At 39.6% G+C, this 21,394-nt stretch overlaps 1 protein-coding gene across 1 annotated transcript in view; it reads right to left on the reverse strand.

Moving 5' to 3' along the window:
* Positions 1 to 8,520: 8,520 nt before the first annotated feature.
* OPRM1 (opioid receptor mu 1) overlaps positions 8,521 to 21,394 on the reverse strand; it is a 52,791-nt gene continuing 39,917 nt past the window's right edge. The window contains exon 4 of the mRNA XM_010994022.3: positions 8,521 to 11,371. Coding sequence (XP_010992324.1) covers positions 11,333 to 11,371 — 39 coding nt within the window. The 3' untranslated portion in view covers positions 8,521 to 11,332. The remainder of the gene's footprint in view (positions 11,372 to 21,394) is intronic.

The raw sequence follows: 21,394 nt of genomic DNA on the forward strand, positions 1-21,394 counted from the left end.
TACCCTTGCGAAGTGGGTTAGTTGCTATTCCCATTTCCTGTTCTCAAAGAGTGTTTTCCTTTGATTCTTGTCCTAAAAAGGCATAGGAATTTTTAAATAAGCTGCTCAGCCAGCCAGTTTCTGGAAGAGAACAGTCTGTACTTTTGCAGGACTCCTGATTGCTCCCGTTATCTGGGTCAGAAGTTGGAGTGGAAGGAGCCTGAGTCATGGCTGAATATTTTTTAACTAGTCACTGCTTTGTGTGTTTTATTGAACATAATGTGGCTTCTGGATGTGCTATGTCTCCAGCACTTGTAGTGCTGATTATGTACCCTGCCTCAGGTTAGAGGAAGGGGAAGGGGTGATGTGGAGTAGAAGGTAGGTAATTTAGGCACAACTCCAGTACCAGAGCCATTGTGTCTGTTCTTGTAAAGTACAGTGGTATTCACATACCAAATAATTCTATCCCCAGGTACATACCCAGGAGAAATGTGTACATATATATATATAATCAGAATATATGTATATACTAGCATTGTTTATAATAGCCTCAGACTGGAAACAACCCAACTGTGCATCAGTAGTAGAATGGATGAGTAAATTGCAGTACATTCACACAAAGTATGAAAGCCCTTGGGCGTCAGACAAAGGGACTGGACTTTGTTAGGCAGTGGAACCTCATTCAGAGGTGTTGAGCAGAACAGAGCGTGAATGAGGAAGTGGTAATGCCGGGGAGAAGATATTTGTAAGAATTTGGATTTGGACACAGGTTTTTCTTTTCAAAATGTTCATGTTTACAACTCTTTTTATATATGTAATCTGGAGTTATCCAGTGTTATTTTAAAATAGTTTTTCTTACCAGAAAGTGTTTTCATGTCAAGATTGTTTCCACAGTCAGAAAAAGAAAAAATCATACCTAACAACTTCAGGACACTCTCAGATTCACTTTACTGAACTTCTTGTTTCTTGTAACGAATTTAATTGCTTAATGTATCAAATTCACTTTTAAAAAGTAGACCAAAAGTGAATGTACCTGCGTTTACTTTCAACTATGAACTTTACGGCAGAGGTTCTCTTTTCCTCTTTGCACAGTTTGGTTGGCAATTCTACTGGAAGGACTCATGAAGTCTAGGTTTAGGGACACTTTGGTTCTAAAAATAGAAATAATTGATGAAGAGAAAAACTCCACTTTCTCATTCATTTTGAAGTGCTTGTTCAGTGTCAAAGCCATCTGTTAGTCTGATTCTTAGGCTCCTTATGTACATTGGCACATTTCAACAGATTCAGAGTTTATGATCATTCAAAAATTTTCAGAGAGTGTTCTTTTAAAACAAATCAGTTATCATGTGTGAATGAGAAAGACAAAGGGAAAATCTAGATTTGTATTACTGTCATGTTTTCTTTATTGGTCATAAATATTATTGTACATTACATGCAAGATAATCACAATATAGCCCCAAATGATTATTCTGGCACAACAAGAGTAATACAGTGCAGAAGCTTATGTTTTCTCATACAACTATCTTAAGCAGTCAAATAGGATTAATGTAAAATTAATGTAGTGATATGCTGATGGTTGGACGTACGAGTCAACATTTTGATCTGCACGTGAGGCCACTGTGGCTTGACAGTTCATTCTTTTGAAAGCTGCAGCTGATCATTCTGTCCTACCTGAGAATATGCATTGAGTGTGAAACGATAGCTTAGTCTTTACTGCGAGTGGAAGTATTTGTTTCTCAACAGTGAAAAAGACATCATGGTGGGACTCACACACTAATTAAAACCAAAAAATATACAAAAAGTTAAAGAAAAACTACCAGACCATCAACATGAGAATGATGTGTATTTTTAAAACGTTCCTCTTTGTGTGTTACTATAGCCAACAATATACTCTTCTGTCTCTATTTTCCTGGCAGGGATGCACAAGTGAAATACGGACATTAGGCAATACTTTTGTCTTTCTATGGTGAAGACAGGTATGGGGGAAGACCTGAAAAATAAATATAGGAAGTATGTTGTGTTCATTGTTAGATCTATGGATTTCATACCACGTTTTGAAAGACGTGGATATGATTTCCTTTACTCGGGTATGAAATCTGTAAAACCTGGACTATTCTAGACTTTCTTGTTATGTTACCAACAAGCGGTCCTACTTGCTCTCTAGATACTGGACTATGGCAGGGAAGCTGAATCCATAGGCGGAGCAACAGATCTAGTTCTTTCCTTTCACCCCCAACACTTTCAAGGAAAATGATCAGTTCTGCTCATCTCTCAAACCCTGACTGGGAGCCACTTGAAGGAGATCAATGCATAGAGATTTGATTGTTGATGTTAGGTTTGACTTGAAGCTATAGAAACAGGGAGTAACAATTCTGCTGCCATTTCTGTTGCTGGGGAGAAAAGTAGTTTGGGGGCAAGGATTTGTTGAAAACTATTAAAACTAAGTCAACCACAGAGAATCTCATTTAATGAACTACATTCTTTATAACATTTTCCCCATAGAAGCATTATGGTCACCTTTATAAACCAAGTGTTTTTAGTCACCTGAATTTCAGATATAATGAAAACCATGCAGCATGTCTTCTCTTTTCCAGTGGAAATTGTCTCTAGGAAGCAAGAATGTGTCAATAATGTCACAACAAATTTAATGACAAGTGACAGAGCACCTGATGTTTAGATCCACACTTTTAAAAAAAACTTGTCTATTTGCTACATTTGATAGCACAGATTTTTCAGTTCTTTTTTTAAAGCCCCACTTGCAAAATGGTTTCTCTTTTTCATCTAACAGAAGACGACGAAAACAAGATACTTGTTGTTTTAAGCTTAAGAATTATGTTAGTAGATGAAAAGTTCAGAAAATGCATTACCAACGGAAGGATGAGTTAGTGGAAACTGTCATTTCTTCTTTAATTCCCATTAAATTAGTAGGAATTTATATGCCAATATAAATATATAGGTAAGTTTACATCAGTATATATATTCCCCTTTATATATTCCACTTATATTGAGATATATATTCTCACAACGGGACATATAGTGGAAATATATCCATATACACATCAATATTTCTAATTTAATTCTCATTAAATTAATGGGAATTTATATTCTGATATTCATAGAGCAGGAGTTTTTATGGTGGGAGCATTAAATTATAAACAGTAGCATTGAATTTTATGGATTCAGAATTTATGACCATTCAGACTTTTCACTGAGATTGATGGTTTGAGTGGAAATGACAGCATAAAGTTCAAGTTAAGATTTAATAGAGAATGTGTAGTTGAAAACATTTTCTAATTTTCATTTTAAGTTTACTCCCAAGGTACAAATGTAAAAGAGTTTACATCTAATTTATTGATTCTGGACTTTCAAATAAGGAGCTACGTTCTCGATAAATTTCATTTTATTGTTTGCTTTGTATTTTGATTTCAATTACCATATAATTTCTAAGGATTCATTTTGCTATGCTGTGTGTGTTTTGGTGTTTATGTGTCCCAGTAATACTCATTTTAAAGGATACTATGTAATGTAAAGCACCTGACTGATAGACATTCATCCAAACTGGCCATTTTAAAAATCACAGGGTCCTCTGATCCTCAAGAGGCTGCAGAAGTCACATGTGTATCAGGCTGTGAACTAAATAATTGTTTGAGAATGTGCATAGAACTATTTTTCAAATGAATGCAATGTTCTTATGAGATATAAACTACAATCTAAACGTATGATCAACATTTTAGTGTTTCCATTATGAATTTTCTCAAGCAGAAAGCATTCAAACTCAAATTGTATTTGTATGCGGAAGTCTCCAATATCATATAATGTTGACACAAACTTCTTAGATTTCAAATGTTATAAAATACAGATAAGGTCAAATTATGCTCTTTTAACATAACAGAGTCAAACTGACTTAATTTGTAGATCCAACCTGACATTAATTTCCTATTATTTACAAAGCTATCTGTGTGCTTTCAAAAATAAAATTTAGAGGAAGCACTCCTAGTTTTTCAGTTGACATCAGAGACGGTATGGCTGTTACAGGGTTGTAACAGTCTTTTCTCCTCTCCCTCAGCTCTGCAGGAAGTAGAAGGCAGCCTTTTCTTCTCCTGGTGTCTTTAACTGCTCAGTTGTCATCTAGCAATGAGCAAGACTGCTTCAATGCTCTTCATGACCAGTGAAAAAACTAACCAAATTGATCTCCCAGTTTCCTACTGAAATTGGCATGTGAATTTGGTTATGATAAAATTTAGTTCACTCGTGGAGAAGGCAGAATTTCACAATAAAAGAAGTGAAAAAGGAATCATGTAATCAGAATTAAGTACCCACCTTGTGCTGCCAGTAAATGGATAGAGCTGATTAAAATGAACAAATAAACAAAATTATTGGTCAGTTTTTCATGTAAACACAAGTTTTTCTTACTGTTGTTATTTTTCCCCAGTCCACATAGACGTTATGTAATTGGTTTGCAGGCTGCAAGGGTATCCGGAGAGTCCTTGCCAGCTTCTACTGTTTGCACTGTTGAGTTTCTAAATCCTGAAAATCATGTTTTTGAACCTAATTTATACAGAAACAGTAACTTGCATGGAAAGTACTCAGCTGGTAAGAGGCCTGTTGGTTTTCTCCATCCCCCTGAGAAATAAGGGCCATGAATGTCCATAAAGTAAATGAGTTTTGAGTTAATACAGCCGTGATCAGTAGCAACTTCCCACTGAATCAGAGTGTGGGGTGAGCCTGGGGGCAGATGGGAACAAACTGTCTCACAGTCAAGGAGAGTAACAGAAAGACACTGCTATTTTTCTGTTTTCTGAATGGACGCCTGCTGAGGCAGGAGCCGGCATTAGGAATCAGATTTACTACCTGCAGAGATACCGGACAAGAATCAGTGGACGGGTTTCTTGTGTGAGACAGGATATTGGAGATTGAATTCTGACTGGTTCTAAAATCAAAACGATGTAGAGGAGGGGGGCCATGAATGTGGTGGCCCCACCATCTTGTCAAGCCGTCAGCAAAGGTATGTCTCAATTTTCCACTTTATTTCAGTAATGCTGACCTCTTAACACTGGTCATTAAAAGGGAAATCCATTTGGTAGAGACAACAGGGGAACATGCATCTGTCTGATGACAAACATTCTAGGGAGAAGTGAAAAGTCTTGAACAGCAACAACAAAACCCCCAAAACCAACCAGCTAATGAACTAAACAACCAACAAAAAAGTGACAGAGTCAGCAAATCAGGAATAGGCATTCTGACCATTTTATTCAAATTCATCTCGTAAATGGGAACTCCTTTGGAACTCTCTGGTTGTCAGAATCCTTAGACAATAACGTCCACTGGGTTCAGAGCATGGTGTCTTGACACTGGCAAGAGAAAAAGTCAAACATGCTACTCTGCCAGGAAAGCTATAGCATATTTAATACTGCATTTCAGTGGTATGTTCTATAGTGAAAACTTCAGGTAAATTGCATTTTCTTATTTGGAGAAAGTAAGAACAAAATGTGTCACTCAAAAACTGGTAGGCTCTCTTGGCTGGAGATCCTTCGAGGGCTTAATGAAGACCTTCTGCCTGTAACTGGACCTTCCTAACCAGATCTGGGGGCCAAATCTACACAGGCACCTGCAGCCCAGAAGAGCCACGATCTCTAGGCTTGGCTGTTTTGGTGTCATAGCAGGGTCGGGTGGTGACCTGGCCACAACCAGATGTGGAACATGAAAAGCATCTCTGCAACCCCAAAGCCCATCTCTGAAGGAACTGGAGAAAGGACAGCCTAGCAGATAAGTGGATTTTGCAGATACCACGTAGTGCTGGAACACTTCTGCCCTCCTTGAAGTGGGGAAAACAATTGCTGATCTTCCCGGAGATTCACTGGCATCATCCTCCACTGAGGACTGTGAAATTTCAATCATCAGGTCACACAAGTGTAATCTCGCCACGCTTTTCTCTGGCATTTGTTAATTAAAACAATTTTACTGTGCTTAAATTTGTGAATCTTAGTCATACTGTTCAGTGTATGTGACTCTGTTCAATTGCACCCAGACTCTTGGGAAAACAGTTGGCTCCTTTATTGTCTCCCTTTCCCTCTCGTGTCTCTCCCTTGGATTGTACCACTTCTCTCATTCCTGTTTAGTGTTTTGTATTCCTGTTTATTCCTTGAACTTTTTCTCACATTAGTGGCTGATGCTAATTGAACATTTATATATTTGAAGTAAAGCAACAGACATTTCTTTTAAGAGATTTGACAGGGACTATGATAGCCTGTTCTCAAGATTTAGGTTCTTTCAAAAATCAAATTGCAAGCTAAGAAGAAGGAACTTGGAGGCAATGTTTAAAACCACCTTGTCCTAGGAGATTTCTGTTGCTAAACGTTCCTATTACAGGGCATGTGACAATACTAAGAAGAATTTTCCTCATTGTCCCCAAAAGGATCTCCGTGCTCTTTCTCTGAAACCATAAAGCAAATACACATTTTTCTTTACAAGCAACATACATATTGCTAAGAATGGGCTACTACTAGTTGGAACATAGGTAATAACTCCCCTTACGCTTTTTTTTTTATGCACAGATTTAGATTTCATGCACATGACTGTAGGGTGAAAAGCAAAGTATATCTGATTCATGAGATAGCTTTGAATGACAATAAATCATTCACATGTGCAATGATTGAGATGCACGGACAGAAGCAAATTTAGTTACTGTGAACATTGTACTATGAGATATACTTATATACTTGGAACCCAAGCATCTAGGACAATTCCGTCAAAACCAGGACTGAAGAAGATACACTATCTGAAAAATAGAGACATATTCATACTCATATTGAAAAACTGGGTGCTGTTGAGATGAATATTGGGCAATTTTATACGAACGTAGGACTGTTTGTGCCACTGCCACAGGGACAGAGGCTTTCCAGAAACACAGAGCTGGAAAAGTTATCTACTGCAGCTGTTTGCACTCAAGTGTGGTTTCAGGAGGTCCTGTTTCTGGTATGATAGATTCTACAGAGCCTTTACGACTTTGAATAAACTGCTACCCACTCTACAAAACACTGGGGCAATTTTTCTCTTTATATAAAGGGTAGAAATGTCAACTGCTCTCTCTGAGTGGCGGTGAAGTGTGATGCCCAATAATTCTAACGGTAGTAAGATAAAAATGAGTAAACCCTCTCCTTTCTTCTTTACCCCATATTGCTTCTATTTGGTTCTTGTCTCAGTTTGTCCAAATAAATAATAAACCTTCCACATTCTCTCCCACCTAGTAGTACATTTTAGGACTAGCTTAATCTACTGCTGTAGAGTTTCATTTTGTCTTTAAGTGTCTGGAGAGCTGTTTTGGACATGAATGGATCAGAGACTTGCCAAGTTTCTGGGGGCTGGGAGAGTAGGCAGGAGCTCACTCCGTGGAGTGCACAAGATTGTAGGACTGGATTTCCGAGGTCCGGGGTCTGGGACGTGGGGATATTAGAACTCGAGGCACTAGTTTCTAGGTGGGTTTTCTATGACGTGCAAACCTGCACTTCTCTCAAAGCACGGAAGAAACAGTAACTCTTCCAATTTTTCTCTAACTTTGTAAAGTTTAGGTGCAATTCCAGGTAGAGATTTTAATGGAATTCTCATTTACTACAAGTTAATAGGAAATGCAAAGTGAGTATATTATTAAATTTGAGTTAAATGTGTGACAGGAAAAAACCCAGAAAATTGATCTTTCTCTGAATATGTGCTCAGGGTCTACAATCATCTTTTCATATATGTGAATCAAGAGATGCTTTCAAAGAATTATATAACTAATTTCAATGATTTCTGAACTCTTAAAATTCCTTTGAAATGCATATGTAGCTATCCAGTGTTACTAGAAAAGTACCTTGTTATAGAACGCACTTTTAACCCACCCTCAACACACTTTTCATAATCCTAAAATCTCAGTGTCACTGGTCCTTATGTTTGCAACCCAAGTGCCCAGGACACAATGATGTTGATTAAATTAAATTTAACTTGATTCATTTCAGAAATGCCATGGCATTGCATGATAAGAGCTTGCATCTTTGCCACACACTGTAAATAAGCTAAGTGTGCCTTTTCAATAATGAAATGTAAAAGTGAATGGATATCAGTTTTAGCAACTCATGTCATATGATCTAAGGCAATGACTATCCTCTTACCAACTCGAAGCTGTCTTTTAGAAGAGTTTATTTTAAAACAGCCAACTGTCTATTCCAATGTTGAGAAGTATTTCAGGTGGCCAAATTCAGAGTCCTGTTTCTTCTGACGGCACAGTCGAAATGCCTTCCTAGCACAGGAAGTTCTGCTTGAGGTGCCTCCTGCCTTCTCAAAAGAGGTCCCTGTCAAGGTTTTTTTGCCAGCAGTGATCAGAGGTGACTGCCAGTGAATTCACCAAGTTACTCTCTCTCTTTTTTCTTTTGATTTTGATAGTTTTCTTTTATAACTTTCGCTACAAATAGGGAGCATTTGCTACACGGTAGGTAAGCCTTTTTTATACATCATCTCACTTGATCTAGACCTTAACTCAATAAGGGTGCTATTATAGACCTTACTTCTAAGAGAGGGCTGAAGCTAAAAGAGCTGAAATATGTTGCCCAAATCCACAGAGCCAAAAAATGCCAGTGTTTTTTCAGACACGGATCTAGATGACCTTGAAGCTCAAACTTTTAGCCTCTCCACTAAACTCTTTTATTTGACATCATCAGATTGTTAAGGTGGATCCAGAATATTACAGCAAAAAGTTTAAAACAAAAGTGTGCTCAGATCTCCTTCTGAGGACCCCCCCCCCTCCAAGTACGGGTACTGGCAGCAAACTCCTGGTGACTCACATTTGCTCCACCTGGATCTCATCTCCCTTTTCTTTCCTCCCTGGTGATTGGCAGAGATAGACGGATGTGGGAGCAAAATAACCACGATGGTGGAGACTAAAGGAGGGAAGGCCTCCTGGAGATGAGAAATTCCACAGCCCGGAATCAGACGAGAAGAAACATTTCTGTTTCATGTGTACTGCTGGCATCACTGGGATGCCAAACTAGGAAGAAATCCCATCCATAAGGGCAAGGGTGAAATAGAAGAATAAAAGAAGAAAGAACAAAGTAGAACATTATATTTTCTTAATCTTTAGATTTCATGAGAAAGTTCAACCCATCCAACTGGGTCCAGGCTGTTACTTCTCTATTTGTCATGGAATTTCAAGGTAGTTCTAGCAAACTGATGATAAAACATGGTTTTGAATGAAAAATATCAAAAGCACACTAATTTATTATTTACTTAGCTAAGAGCTGGTCATTAGGCAGAAATAATGATTGTTGAGAAACAGCCTTATGAGCAGAAAGCAATACTACGTCATCCCTTGAGAGAACTCATGTGTTTAAGGCCCAGTAAAAACAAGAACTTTCCTCCCCAGTGACTTATATACAAATGTTTAATTTTCCTTTATTGTGCTTCCTTTGAATGATCCCTTTTACTTGTGGAAGCTCTAATAGTGCACATATATAAATGTATATACACAAATGCATTTATTCAACATTCTTTTTAAGGCCCTGATTTTAATTATTTTGATTAGAAAATGTAAAAATTAAAAAAAAAGCATATTCATTCTGGGACATTATATTTGAGAAATGGAGATGATTAGAGGCAAATATAAGACTTCGTCAGGAGGAAACATTTAAACATTTATCCGGGATTTTGTCTTTTTCTCATCTAACAGATACATGGGTTGGGTCCATATAACTACAGCCGATTGGATCTGAGACAATAAACTCATTTATTCTGATCCATGACAGCTGTCTTCCTGAAACACTGCTCTTGGATATCTGATGCATATTTGTGCCTTCTTAGCTTGAAGAATGAATACAAATTGTAAGGTTGAGTCTGCTGGCAGCTTGTAGACTGAGGAATATTCTTATAAGGGAAGCTCACACCCTGTTTTCTGTGTCTTCATAGAAAACTACAACTTACTTGGTTCACTTAAACAATGCAGACAAAAATTCAAAGTGGAGAGTTTTTTGGCATGGGTCATCTGACTTGATTGCCTCTAGAGGTCAAATAAAACAGATGGTTGCCAAATCTCTAACTATATTTCATACCAAAGAAAACCAGTCAAAGAGAAGGAATTGTCTTAAACTACTTAGAAGACTGACATTTTACAAAGGAAATCTTGACAGTTAGCCAAGATCAAAAAGACCAATGTATTGGTGATAACATGATAGAAACACAATCTTCAGGAAAATATTCTTGGGTCATTGTGAATATTTCATGTCCAAGTAACTACACAGGAGTGAAAAGTAGACCATCCACTTTTCTCTGTGGTCATTTGAGTCTTTCTATTTTGAGATTAAGTATATTGGATCCACATTTTTAAAAAAGTTGAAACCGTTCTGAAAATCAACATCAAACATCTGTCATTTTGTCGTGCTGATCCAAGAGGCATAAGTATTCTGAGCAGAGTTGAAAAAAAAAAAAAAAGAACACAGTGTAAAGGGAACACGCAGGGATGGAGAAACTATTGAGAAATGAAAAGCAGTTTCAGTGCTTGACTTCCTGCATGGATAAAGTGACGAGCTCATTGACCCACTGTTACCTTTTTTCCAAAGCTCAGATGGGAGCAAGGGAATTGCAGAGTTAAAGCTGAGCAAACCACTGCAAGTCTAAGAGTGAAAAATCTCCCATCATGACTCTCAGGAAGTACTTGTAGGGCACGAGAATCAACCTCTTTGCAGCTGACGCATTACTGAGTTTCAGGTTACCTTTCATGGTAATTTCTTCCCTTGGGAAAACGGAGCTAGGTAAGAGATGTTATTCTTTTAAAAAATGCAAAACCAAGAAATGAACTTGGAATTCATGTCTTAACTGCAGATAAAGTGAAGGTTAACATTAAAGGTCAAAAATAGAGCAAAAGTATTCTCCTACAGAAGGCTGGAAAGTCTTGGATTTCCACATAAGGTGCTTTGATCAGAGGTAGCATTTACTTTACATTTACTATGGTGAATTTAACAGGTGATGGTTTTTCTTGGATGAGCTCATAAATATTTGCTTGAAAACAATATTACATACAGAATGGCCACCTTTGACGATGACCTCAACGCACATACCGCAGCATGGTTCGGTCCCCTTGGGCTTCTTCCTCACGATTATGTACACAAGACAACTCACTGTGGTTTAGTTCTTGCCTTCCTAGTGCTTAATTTAGATTGGATGTCCCTCCCGTGTGCAGAGCGGAGTGGCCAGAGAGGAGAGTTTCGATGACTCAGAGGAGGCACTTTCCTAGGAAGCTGGAGCCTTCCCACACGTGCTGGCTGCGACCTGCTCCCACAGAGATGGTGGCTTCTAAGCTCAGGGAGGGTCTCAATGGCATGAGGGCCAGTTAGGGCAACGGAGCAGTTTCTGCTTCCAGATTTTCTAGCTGAAAGGAGAGAAAGAGCAAAGCCAGTGAGTATTTCAGATTGGTTGCAGAACACATGTATTGGGCATCCTCTGTGTGTCAGAATTGTATTGAGAACCTTCATGTAGACACAGTTTCATCTGCAGCCCTCAGAGATTTTCCTAAATGTCAAGACATTATTTAATCTCTTGGGTCATTCTGAATATGCTATTGGATTTGTATACACTAATGAATAAGAATTATATGCTAGTCATCAAAGGGATGTTATTGATGGCTTCTTTGAAAAAATGTATTTTAACCCAAACTCTGTGTCTCCTTTGCCTCTTGACCCTCTTTCCCCGCTTTATCTTCAAATTATTCATGATTTGACCAAAATTTCAAAAGAGAAGCAGGCCGTCTCTTTGCAGTCCCTTTTATGCTCTTTATTTCTAGATAAAGAAATTTCATTTTTCACCTGGTTCTCAAAATCAATTGATTTTCCCCTAAAGCAGCGGATTTCCCCACCCCCACCTCCATTGTAAAGCCAGCCTGTATGTTGAGCAGTAACACGACATTTGTTCACACATAAAAATGTGGCTTGCTGTTTTCAAATAAGGGGGGGATTACAGACATGAAACAAGTTTTACAATTAACACATAATTGTTGCTGTCAGAGTTGTTATAATTTTTGTTGAGAAAAAAGAAGTGTTGCATAGTAAATGTAAAGGAATGAGAATTTTTCCCTTTAACATAATTTTGGTAAGTTTCAAACTTCAGGAAAAGTGCAAGAATTAGGATGGTACAAAGAACACTCGTGTACCCTTCACTTGGACTCACCTTCTGTTAACGTTGTACCCCACTTGCCTCTTTTTCCTCCTTCCACACACACAGACACACACAAACATACACATTATCTTATTGAACCATTTGATATTAAATTGATTCCTAAATATTTCCATATACATTTCCTAAGAATAAGAAGTAGAGTGACCACTAGCAGCCGTGGGAGAGGCAGTCTGCCATGAGTACTGGTTGTTCCCGTTCAGCCTTGCTGATTGTGCCAAACTGTAAGGCTTAACTGATGTCCGACCCAGAACACTTTCTGTAGTGATAACACAAGCAATTAAGGTCAAGGTGACCACAGCATGGATCCCTCTGTGACTGCTTGCTCTTGGGAGGCTGGTTTATTGCTCGTCGTGAAAGGGACTGAAACTTGAGCTCTGGGTTCCTCGACTGTGATACGATCCATTGTGTGTGCAGCCACCATCTGGTTCCATGGCATCGCCCTGTGGGAGTTGGGAGCCGGGAGGCACCACCAAGCTAAATTTCTGTTGTTCGCTCTGCTGTGAGTAATAACATGTCTTAGCATTTTTGTCTACGTTTGGCACCTCTAGCCTTGTGGTGAGACAACCTGCTTGCTTGCTCAGTTATCTCCTTTGGAGTCTTGTTTACTTCTTGCCATCTTCTAAGGAGCTGAGACTCTTCCCAAGCTAGTACAACAAGCAGGGTGTCAAGATAGACGATGGGTTTTTGAAAGAGAAAAGGCAAGGGCTCATGGAAGAGATTTGAGTATATTAAGAAACTCCTCGGGAGCTGGTGGCGAATGTTCTGGCCCATTTGGTGCAGAGAGAGGGAGAGTGTGGTCCCCCTGTCCTACCTGTTGATAAACATGAGTTGAGTTGATGGAGGGAGGCTGAGAGGTGAAGGATAAAATCTAAGTGGTGTCGTGGTTGCTGCTTGCTCTCCTGTGGACTAAAGGATGAGGACAGCACTCTGGGGCCCACCAGGGAGGAAGCACAAGTGCATCCAGTCTTAAGTCACAACCAGAAACATCTAGAGGGTAATGTGCCCCTACAGTGAGCACCAATGTGCAGACTTGGTGAGAAGGAAAGGACGGAGGCCTAGGAGCACATGGATCGCCAGACTGAGGAGCTGTCAGATCCGTGGCTGATGAAGGGCGAAGGTTATGCTCTCAGAGGTTGAAGGAAGAATCTAGGCTGTCTTACATGAGGCCCCATCATTTAAGCCACTGTGCAGATTACTTAACTGGGACAGGAACATGCCCTCCAATGCTCCTGTGGGTTTTTGTTTCAATGACTACATTTTGGCCAATCCAATGAGACTTTCTCAAGGCCAATGAAAATCTCATGAAATCCCATGAAGGAAGCAATTCAAAGCCTGAGGACTGAACTGCTCTGGACTGAGTCTATCCTGCCCAGAATGGCAGCATGATTATGATCCCCCATCCAGAGAATGAGAGATGAGTTTTTAGATTGGTCCCCCTCCCCCAAGGTGAAGCACTCCACTGCCTTTCTGGTTGGGAGACCCTGTGCTAGAAGGCAAAGCATCTGCAATCCAAGACAAAGCTCGGGATGTGAAAATCCAACCTGCTCCAAACAGTAAGGCAATGGAGATGCTTATTAAAATAGGGATTCCCATAGTAGAGACTGATGCTGTGATCACCAAAGGGATATGGTCCAGATGTCAGGCTATGGTGCATTCCGTGGAGGCTGTTAGCTGTTCAGGTCCATGAAACTCTGCTGGTCTCTGGAGAACCAGATTCCTTTATGCAGATCAATCTCTTCTAATGGAGGAACTAGGAAGCTGGATGGCTGCCTTAGAGTAAATTACTCCCTCAGAATCTCTACTGCTTGATTCTAATTTGTATCCTAATTTGAAAGCCTTTAAGGGTAAGGTGCACTGGGGAGAAGTGACCCATCTTCATTCCCAGGAAGGATAAAAGGCCTTACCCCCTAAGGGAGGCACAATGAGGGTAGGGGAGAAAAGTAAGTGTCGGGGTGAACGTAAACTTTCATGTCTCTTTTTGGTGCCTGTGCTCAAATGACTAACGATTCTCTTGAGGTGTGAGAATCGCATATTCAGCGAGTAACACAGGAAAAGAAGCGACTGCAACCTTTTGGTGGGGCTATTTGGACCCCTCCTGCACTCCACTTCTGCTGTTCCCAAGGCTGAATGCGCAAATGGTGCTGGTAATTTATACGCTTGTTCTGTGAATGCTCATTATGTCCAGGGGAGATGGTCCTGATCTGGAAGAGCCACTTATAGGGACGTGATGGTAGATGCCTGCACGTTGATCATAACGTGGCTTCTGGTTCCCTTCCCTATGTTATAAAAGAGGTCATTTAGAATCCCAGGAGTAGAAAAGGAAACCACAACATGATCAAGGACTTAAATGCAACAGGACTTATGAAAAATACAGTATTGTGATATCATAGCCCTGTGCTGTGTGGCCAGCGAAAAATGCTAACGGGATGTTGGAGGCTTATGGAGGATAACTGCCAATTGAACTCAGTTTTATTCCCTGCAGTTCTGGCTTCTCCAGACATCATGACTGTAACTGAATCAGTTGCCCATGATGGCACCTGGAATGCCATCTTGGACTTTGGTCATGTCTTCTCTATCCCTTTGGCACCTGAAGTTCAAGATTATTTACCTAGCTAAGCCTCTAAAACATAATTACTGTGCTGCTGCAGTATTATTTGAACGTCGTTCTGCTATTTGTCACCAACATGTGGGTCAAAACACAGAAGTCTCTCTCTTTTTGTAAGTGACTTGGTCCTACTACACTGATGATAATATGCTGATAAGCTCCAATGAATTTAGCAGATGCTAACTTACACAAAAGCCCAGGAAGGTTCATTAATTCTGAAAAGATACAGGGATCAGCCACCCAACTCAAAATCTTGGGAGCAACATGGACTACAACTCAAAAGTGGATTCGTGAGTCTGTAAAGAAAATATTCTTTGCACTAGGACTCCCCTTTACCAGAAACATAGCTTGGCACTTAATTGCATTATTCAGGTATTAGAGACAATAAGAGCTTTATCTATGTATACATTTTTTTGAGTCTGATAGTTTATCAGATAATCTGCCAAATTTGGCTGAGGACCTAAGCAGCAGGAGACACAGGAGGCAGTGTGGCAACCTTTCCCAGTAGTCCAGCCCCGGAGATTTTTTGAACTACAGATTTCTGCAAGAGGAGGCAGCCTCCACAAGAGGTATCCCCTGGGGCCTCTGTGGCATGGCTACCCACTTCAGTTGGAGAAGGACTATCTCAGGGTTTGGAGGTGCTGGGAGAGGGGCAATGATTCATGCTCTCTTTGTCTCCAAATTCCAGCCCTGCCAAGTAATCACATGGTCCACTGTGAAGTGCAGAAGTGCAGTGCAACAAGACAAGCACAGCTTAGATTGCCAGCCTGCCCTACTGGAGGGCTTATCACTCCAGCCTGTGTGCTGTGAGATTAGAGGAGCCCACGTGGGCTCGCTGGCCCTGGGTCACTCTACTGTGACTAATGTTGTCAAAGGCAGCTCCCAAACGTGAAGCCCTTGTACGTGTACAAACACTCACAGATAGATGCAATCTGGTTTCAGTTAAGCTCATACCAATTCATAAGCTTCTCCTGGCAACTGGGTGCCCTTGGGTTATGCCACGTGTGACTGTCAAAACTGCAAGCACTTGGTGTCCCTGCTTCCATGGGTCATCCACATCATTGTGACAGTGATCCAAATCCAGAGCCAGAACCCGTCCCCTTCAGTTCTATGTTTGTTGGCAGGAGAGAGGGGGGCCACAGGATATCTCTCTGCTAGGCATCAGGGCGAGGCTTTGTGCATCGTTGACCTCATGCAATTATTGGCAATGACACCACTCCTTGGGTCGCAGTCCTTTTGTTAGGCCCCCATGTAAAGAAGGCTGTCCCATTTGAAGGATACATGAATCCCTGCATCCATACAGTGGTGTGAGTACTGTTCCCTGGCATCGGAGTCCACATTCTGGAGATAGGTCAGGAACTTACCCTTGACTTTAGTAAGCATAGCCAATGAGATGGATTAAGCCACAGAGGACCAACAGGTCAGGCTCAGCTCTGGATTGCAAGTGAGTCATTTATTGGCCTTCGACTGCCTTCTGGTTGGTATGGTTGCCAGCCACTCCTGCTGAGTTTGAATACGTTAACAGTACAGTGGTGCAATCATGCATATCCTGAGGAAGAGGCTACACAGTTTTCTGAAATAAGACCTGTTAGTCTTCTCTGGGCCTTAATCAGTTGAGTCTGGGATTCTGGAGCACATGCCTGAGGTCAAAATCTCAGGCTGATCTGCTCCTGCTGATCGAGATTCTATGGATGACAACCCTAGACAAATACTGACTGAAATAAATGAAGCAGATTTGGTGCTAGCCCTTGTCAGTGTGTCTATTCCAAATTGCTGATGGGGGAGCATAATTGTAATGAAACTGAGTTCAGATGAGAGTAAGCTGAGCTGACGGTGAATTCCTGGGAAAGGCAGTTCACCAAGCACCCCTGCACACTCCATCTGACTGAGCTGAACTGCTGCTGTCTTCCGACTCCAAGTAGTTTCTTTACTCACATAGGAAGACCCTTTGCTGCCAAACCACACGAGGACCACAGCATGATCTCTTTGTGACTGCTTGCTCCTAGGGGTTGGTTTACTGTTTGCTACAAAATGTACTGAAGCCCTAGCTCTAGGCCCCTCATCTGTTGTGCAATCAATCAACTGTGTGCATAGTGACAATCGGGTCTATTGTGTCACTCCATAGGACACGGGGGCAAGGCAACCGGAGCCTCTGTCCCGATGCTCCTGCTGTTTCCTCTGATCCACTGAGTCACACTGTCTATGTTTGACACCCATGGAGTCATCACAAGCTGACCTGCTTACTCTGTGAGAAACTTCCTTTGGAAACTTGCAACTCCCTGCTAGTTTCTCAGACTGCACTTCTTTTCTGACAATAACCACAGCACTGTTATAAATTCAGTAAATCTGACATTTGACATAGGTACAATATTTTAATCTACCGTCAGATTTCCAATTTTGCCAACAGCTGTTTAAACTCTTATTTCTCCAGGAAGTCAACTAGCAAATCCCTTTGAGCTACTTTTTAGCCTATTTTGAAAAATAAAATTTTGAAAAGCTTTTAGGTAGAATCTGAAATTTATTTAAGGCACTTTTAATCTCTGTCCATACAACAACTGGCGTGTGCTTTCCATCGTTGCAAGGAATTTAAAAGATTGCCTTTTCCAATTCCATTAATCTACGAGAGGAAATAGAGGTCTTGAGAGGTGAAGTGACACACCCGGAAGTATTGGTTGAGGAAAGCCAGTTTAATATTTTTTTTTGCTCTTTGTAGCATTCTCTTCCACTTCCATTTTTTTCCCCTTTCCTATTTGTGGTGTCTTCCAAAGTTGCACTTGAAGCCACTACCAGACTTGGGTACTTCCGAAGCTGATCAGTGTTTCAGCCAGTAATAGACCTCAAAATCCCATTCATAACAGAAGCCATAGAAACGGAGCCACAAAAAAACTTTGGGAACAGATGACTCATAGGCAAAGATCTCTATTTACCTAAATAATAGAGAACTGGGTCACACTCCAGTAAAGGGGAATTCAGGGAGAGGTGGAAGAATCTGGTAGTTCAAAGGATCCAGACTCAATATGCCAGATGCGTCCTTCTGCTTTTAATATGATTTTTTTTTTGTTCAATATAGTAAATTCTTTCACAGAAGGAAGCTTTGGTGGTTACTTTTGTTGTCCATTAGGAGAAGCTAGCCAGCCCCAGAGTCTGAATGGGGTAATTAATCAAGCCCAGGAATGAGTCCTTATTCATTGGTTGTCAAAAGAAGCTGGGAAAGTCCTGCCTGTGAAGAGATCCTCTAAGCAGTCACAGCATGGGATGCCAAGCTCACACAGCTGGTTATCAGCAGCCTGGCACCGGAACCCAGGTTCCCTGGCTTCCAACCTTGCATTCTTTCACAAGAAATAGTGTAATTATTTAAACTTTGGCATGCTTCTCGCAGCTGAATATAGATCACTTTTAAAAGAAACATAGTTTCCTCAAAGATGTCTCATTCAAAAGAATATGTCAGTTATAAGGCTTATTCCTAGCAATGTGTGGTTTAAATCAGTGAAAACATATCCCAAAGCTACACAGACTTTCCCCCCATTTAGGATTGTAACCAGAAAGTGACAGCCTTCAAAACAAAGCAAAACAAAAGGAAAAGCCAAACAAAACACAACCTGTTCTATTTTCAGAGATACAAAGTTTCAGTATCATGTTTGTATTTAGACCACATATTTTAAATGAATGAGAATGAGAGATCAGTAATCAACTTTAGAACCTGGCTAGTGCCTGGAATTACGGGACATAGCCGTTTATTCTAGTAAAACCTTGAATTTGGAATTGATTTGTGCCTCACTCGGACTTAACGGTCTATAGCGGGCTTTTTGAAACGCTTAGGGAAACTTTAATTCGGTGAGATGTTACAAGGCATCTCCTGAAAAACTGAGACTGTGCTTAGATAAATTTGAGAAATTTAGCTTAAAAAACAAAATGCAAGTATATGTAAAAAACTAAATGCAGCGTACACACATATACAAGCACAGTAGGGCTTTTCAAGGCCTTTAAAATGCTAATTCACAGTATCGGTCCTCATGACCGAAATAAGACATGCAAAATTTCTGAATATTTGCCTATAGAGCTATTTTTTTTTTATGGGCCACATACTAGCTTTTCACTGTAGTAGTGTTCTATTGCAGATTGTAAAAACTATAAAAAAAAAAAAGTGAGAGAGTCATTTGTTTTGATTTCCTAAATGTCAAATCTTAACACTTTCATGTAGGCAAAATGCTCCTCTTTGGACATGTGAAGCTTCCAGTGACTAAGAAATCCTTGTATTTCAAAGCTTAGAAGATTCTTTCTTTGGTTGTGTTGAAATCCCTTTCCCTGTGGTTTCACCCATTGGCTTTAACGAGCAGAGTTGTATTGGGTAAAGTCCAATTTTCTACTTACATCCTTTTAAGTATATGACGATAACCATCTTGCCCTGTTTGAGTCTTCTGTTTCCCAGATGATCATGTGCATTTATTTCAACCATTTGTCATATTAAGGAATTTTAACTCTTTTCACCTTCTTGGTTGTTTGTGTCTGAACACAATCTAATTTGCTTATTTCATTCATGAAATGTATTATCTATTAGAGCGTCACAAATGTTTCTTTGGTTCTAGACACTCAACTTCTCTTGATGTGATTTTAACTGCAAGAATTGAGGTGGTCTGTATCATATTGCTGATTCATGAAATAAAATCTCTATGACATTTTTTAATATCTGCTATCACTCACATCCTATCTTTCTACAATTGGATTTTTGGACTAAAGGTTTTCTCTAGTAACTGCTATAATTTTAGTTTTCGCTTTCTCTCCTAGTACCTTTGGTTCCTTATCCTGTCACCTAGGTTATCCAGCATTTCTCTGTTGGTTGGGACTTGTGAGGTGGGAATCAAAGTTTATAAATCTATCTCATTGAACTGTTGTATCCAGATCATAATTCACCAAAGGATAATGTTACAGAAATTAACAAGAACTCATCAAATTTCTTGTTAAAAACACTATTAATACTAGGTATCAATGATTTCTCTATGTTCTACAAAAACAAAATTTGTTTCGCTGTAACTAATTCTTAGAAAACTTGCCCCCTAGAGGTCACTACTTCCTTTCTAAGTGCTTTCAAAATATACTTTAATAATCTGATCTAAGTTCTAAAAGCAATTAGTGCAAAGCTAAATTGTCTGTGTGGTTTTCAGTTGCCACAAAAATACCATTAAAATTGGGACTCTTATTTCTTTCCTCTAGTTTTCCAAGAATCCTCTTACTCTTCTTTGCTTCTGAAGTTATGATTTGTGTTTCATTGACTGTGCTTCCTTGACAAGTTACCTTAATGTTTTAAGATCTCCAGGAGATTTGGCTTCATTTCCGGATGTTCTCTTACAGTATCTTCACCTTTACTGGTCTTCAGTTCTTAACAGTGTTTCAGGCTGAAGATCTTTTCTCAGAAAGAAAGGCTCGGAATAAAATGAGGGTTGAAGAATTGTACCTTCCTCTTGTCTTCCATTAATATTGAATCTTATTCTTTGCAACTGGTTAGCAGTGCAGAAGAAAACCTTCTTTTGAGAAATCAGTGTGATATTTCAGAGAAGATTTAGACTAAAATCAGGATACCGGGGATCGAGTTCCAACTCTCAGGCACTGCTTTAAGGGTATGACTAACTTGGATCTTCATGTTTCTTCATCTATAACATAGTTTGGTCAGGTTAAATCGGTGGTTCACAACTGATTTTTACCTTAGTGGTTTTCAATTGATTTTTTTTTTTTTTTGCAATGTCTGGAGACATTTTGGCTGTCACAACGAGCAATGGGTATATGCTACTTGCATCTAGTGGGTAGAGGCCAGGGAAGCAACTAAACGTCCTGCAATGAGCATCCCCCTACAGCAGAGAATTATCTGGCCCAGAATGTCACTAGTGCCAAGACTGAGAGGTCCTTTGGAGAGACCAAACTTATGATCCCTTTTAGCAGCATTAATTCATTCTTTTAAAATTTTGTTACAAGAGCTGTAATTCAACTTCTTGGGGGAGAGGGAAGGGAGGAGATGAAAACAGTAAAACCTCACTGAGTAGCTTAGGCTGGTAACATTGGCCAGTTGCCTGGCACTGTGCTATGTATTCTACATGGACGAGTACACATCACATTCACATCAAAACTAAATGTTAGTCTTTATAGTTATGACCATTCTGATATAGCAAGAAATTGAAATATAGAGAGTTTCAGAAACTTGCCCAGGGGTATTCATCTGGTCAGTGGTAGAGTCTGGCTAAGTAAATGAGCCATCTGAAGTTTCGAGATTTTGTATTATATCTGCTATTCTTATCTAACTATAAAATTTGCCCTTACCTGTGGATATTTTAAATTAAATTTATATATAGTAGAGTTTATATAAAATATAATTATGCTTTTCTTTAGTTACAATTTTTTTAAACTTTATTTGGAAATTAGGTTTGAAAAAACTCTCACAATCATATTTTAAATTTAGAAAAAAGCATACAATAAAAAGTATGTTTCTGGCCAACAATTTCTCCATTTATAAGAGGAATAGGTTTAATTAGATGATCTATATTCTTTTTCAGTTTCAATAGCCTAAGAACTGTGAATATTTTACAATCTGCTTGATAAATTCAACTGCATTATTGGGATTTGGAT

Source organism: Camelus dromedarius, chromosome 6 (assembly GCF_036321535.1).
Source record: "Camelus dromedarius isolate mCamDro1 chromosome 6, mCamDro1.pat, whole genome shotgun sequence".
Lineage (NCBI taxonomy): Eukaryota > Metazoa > Chordata > Mammalia > Artiodactyla > Camelidae > Camelus > Camelus dromedarius.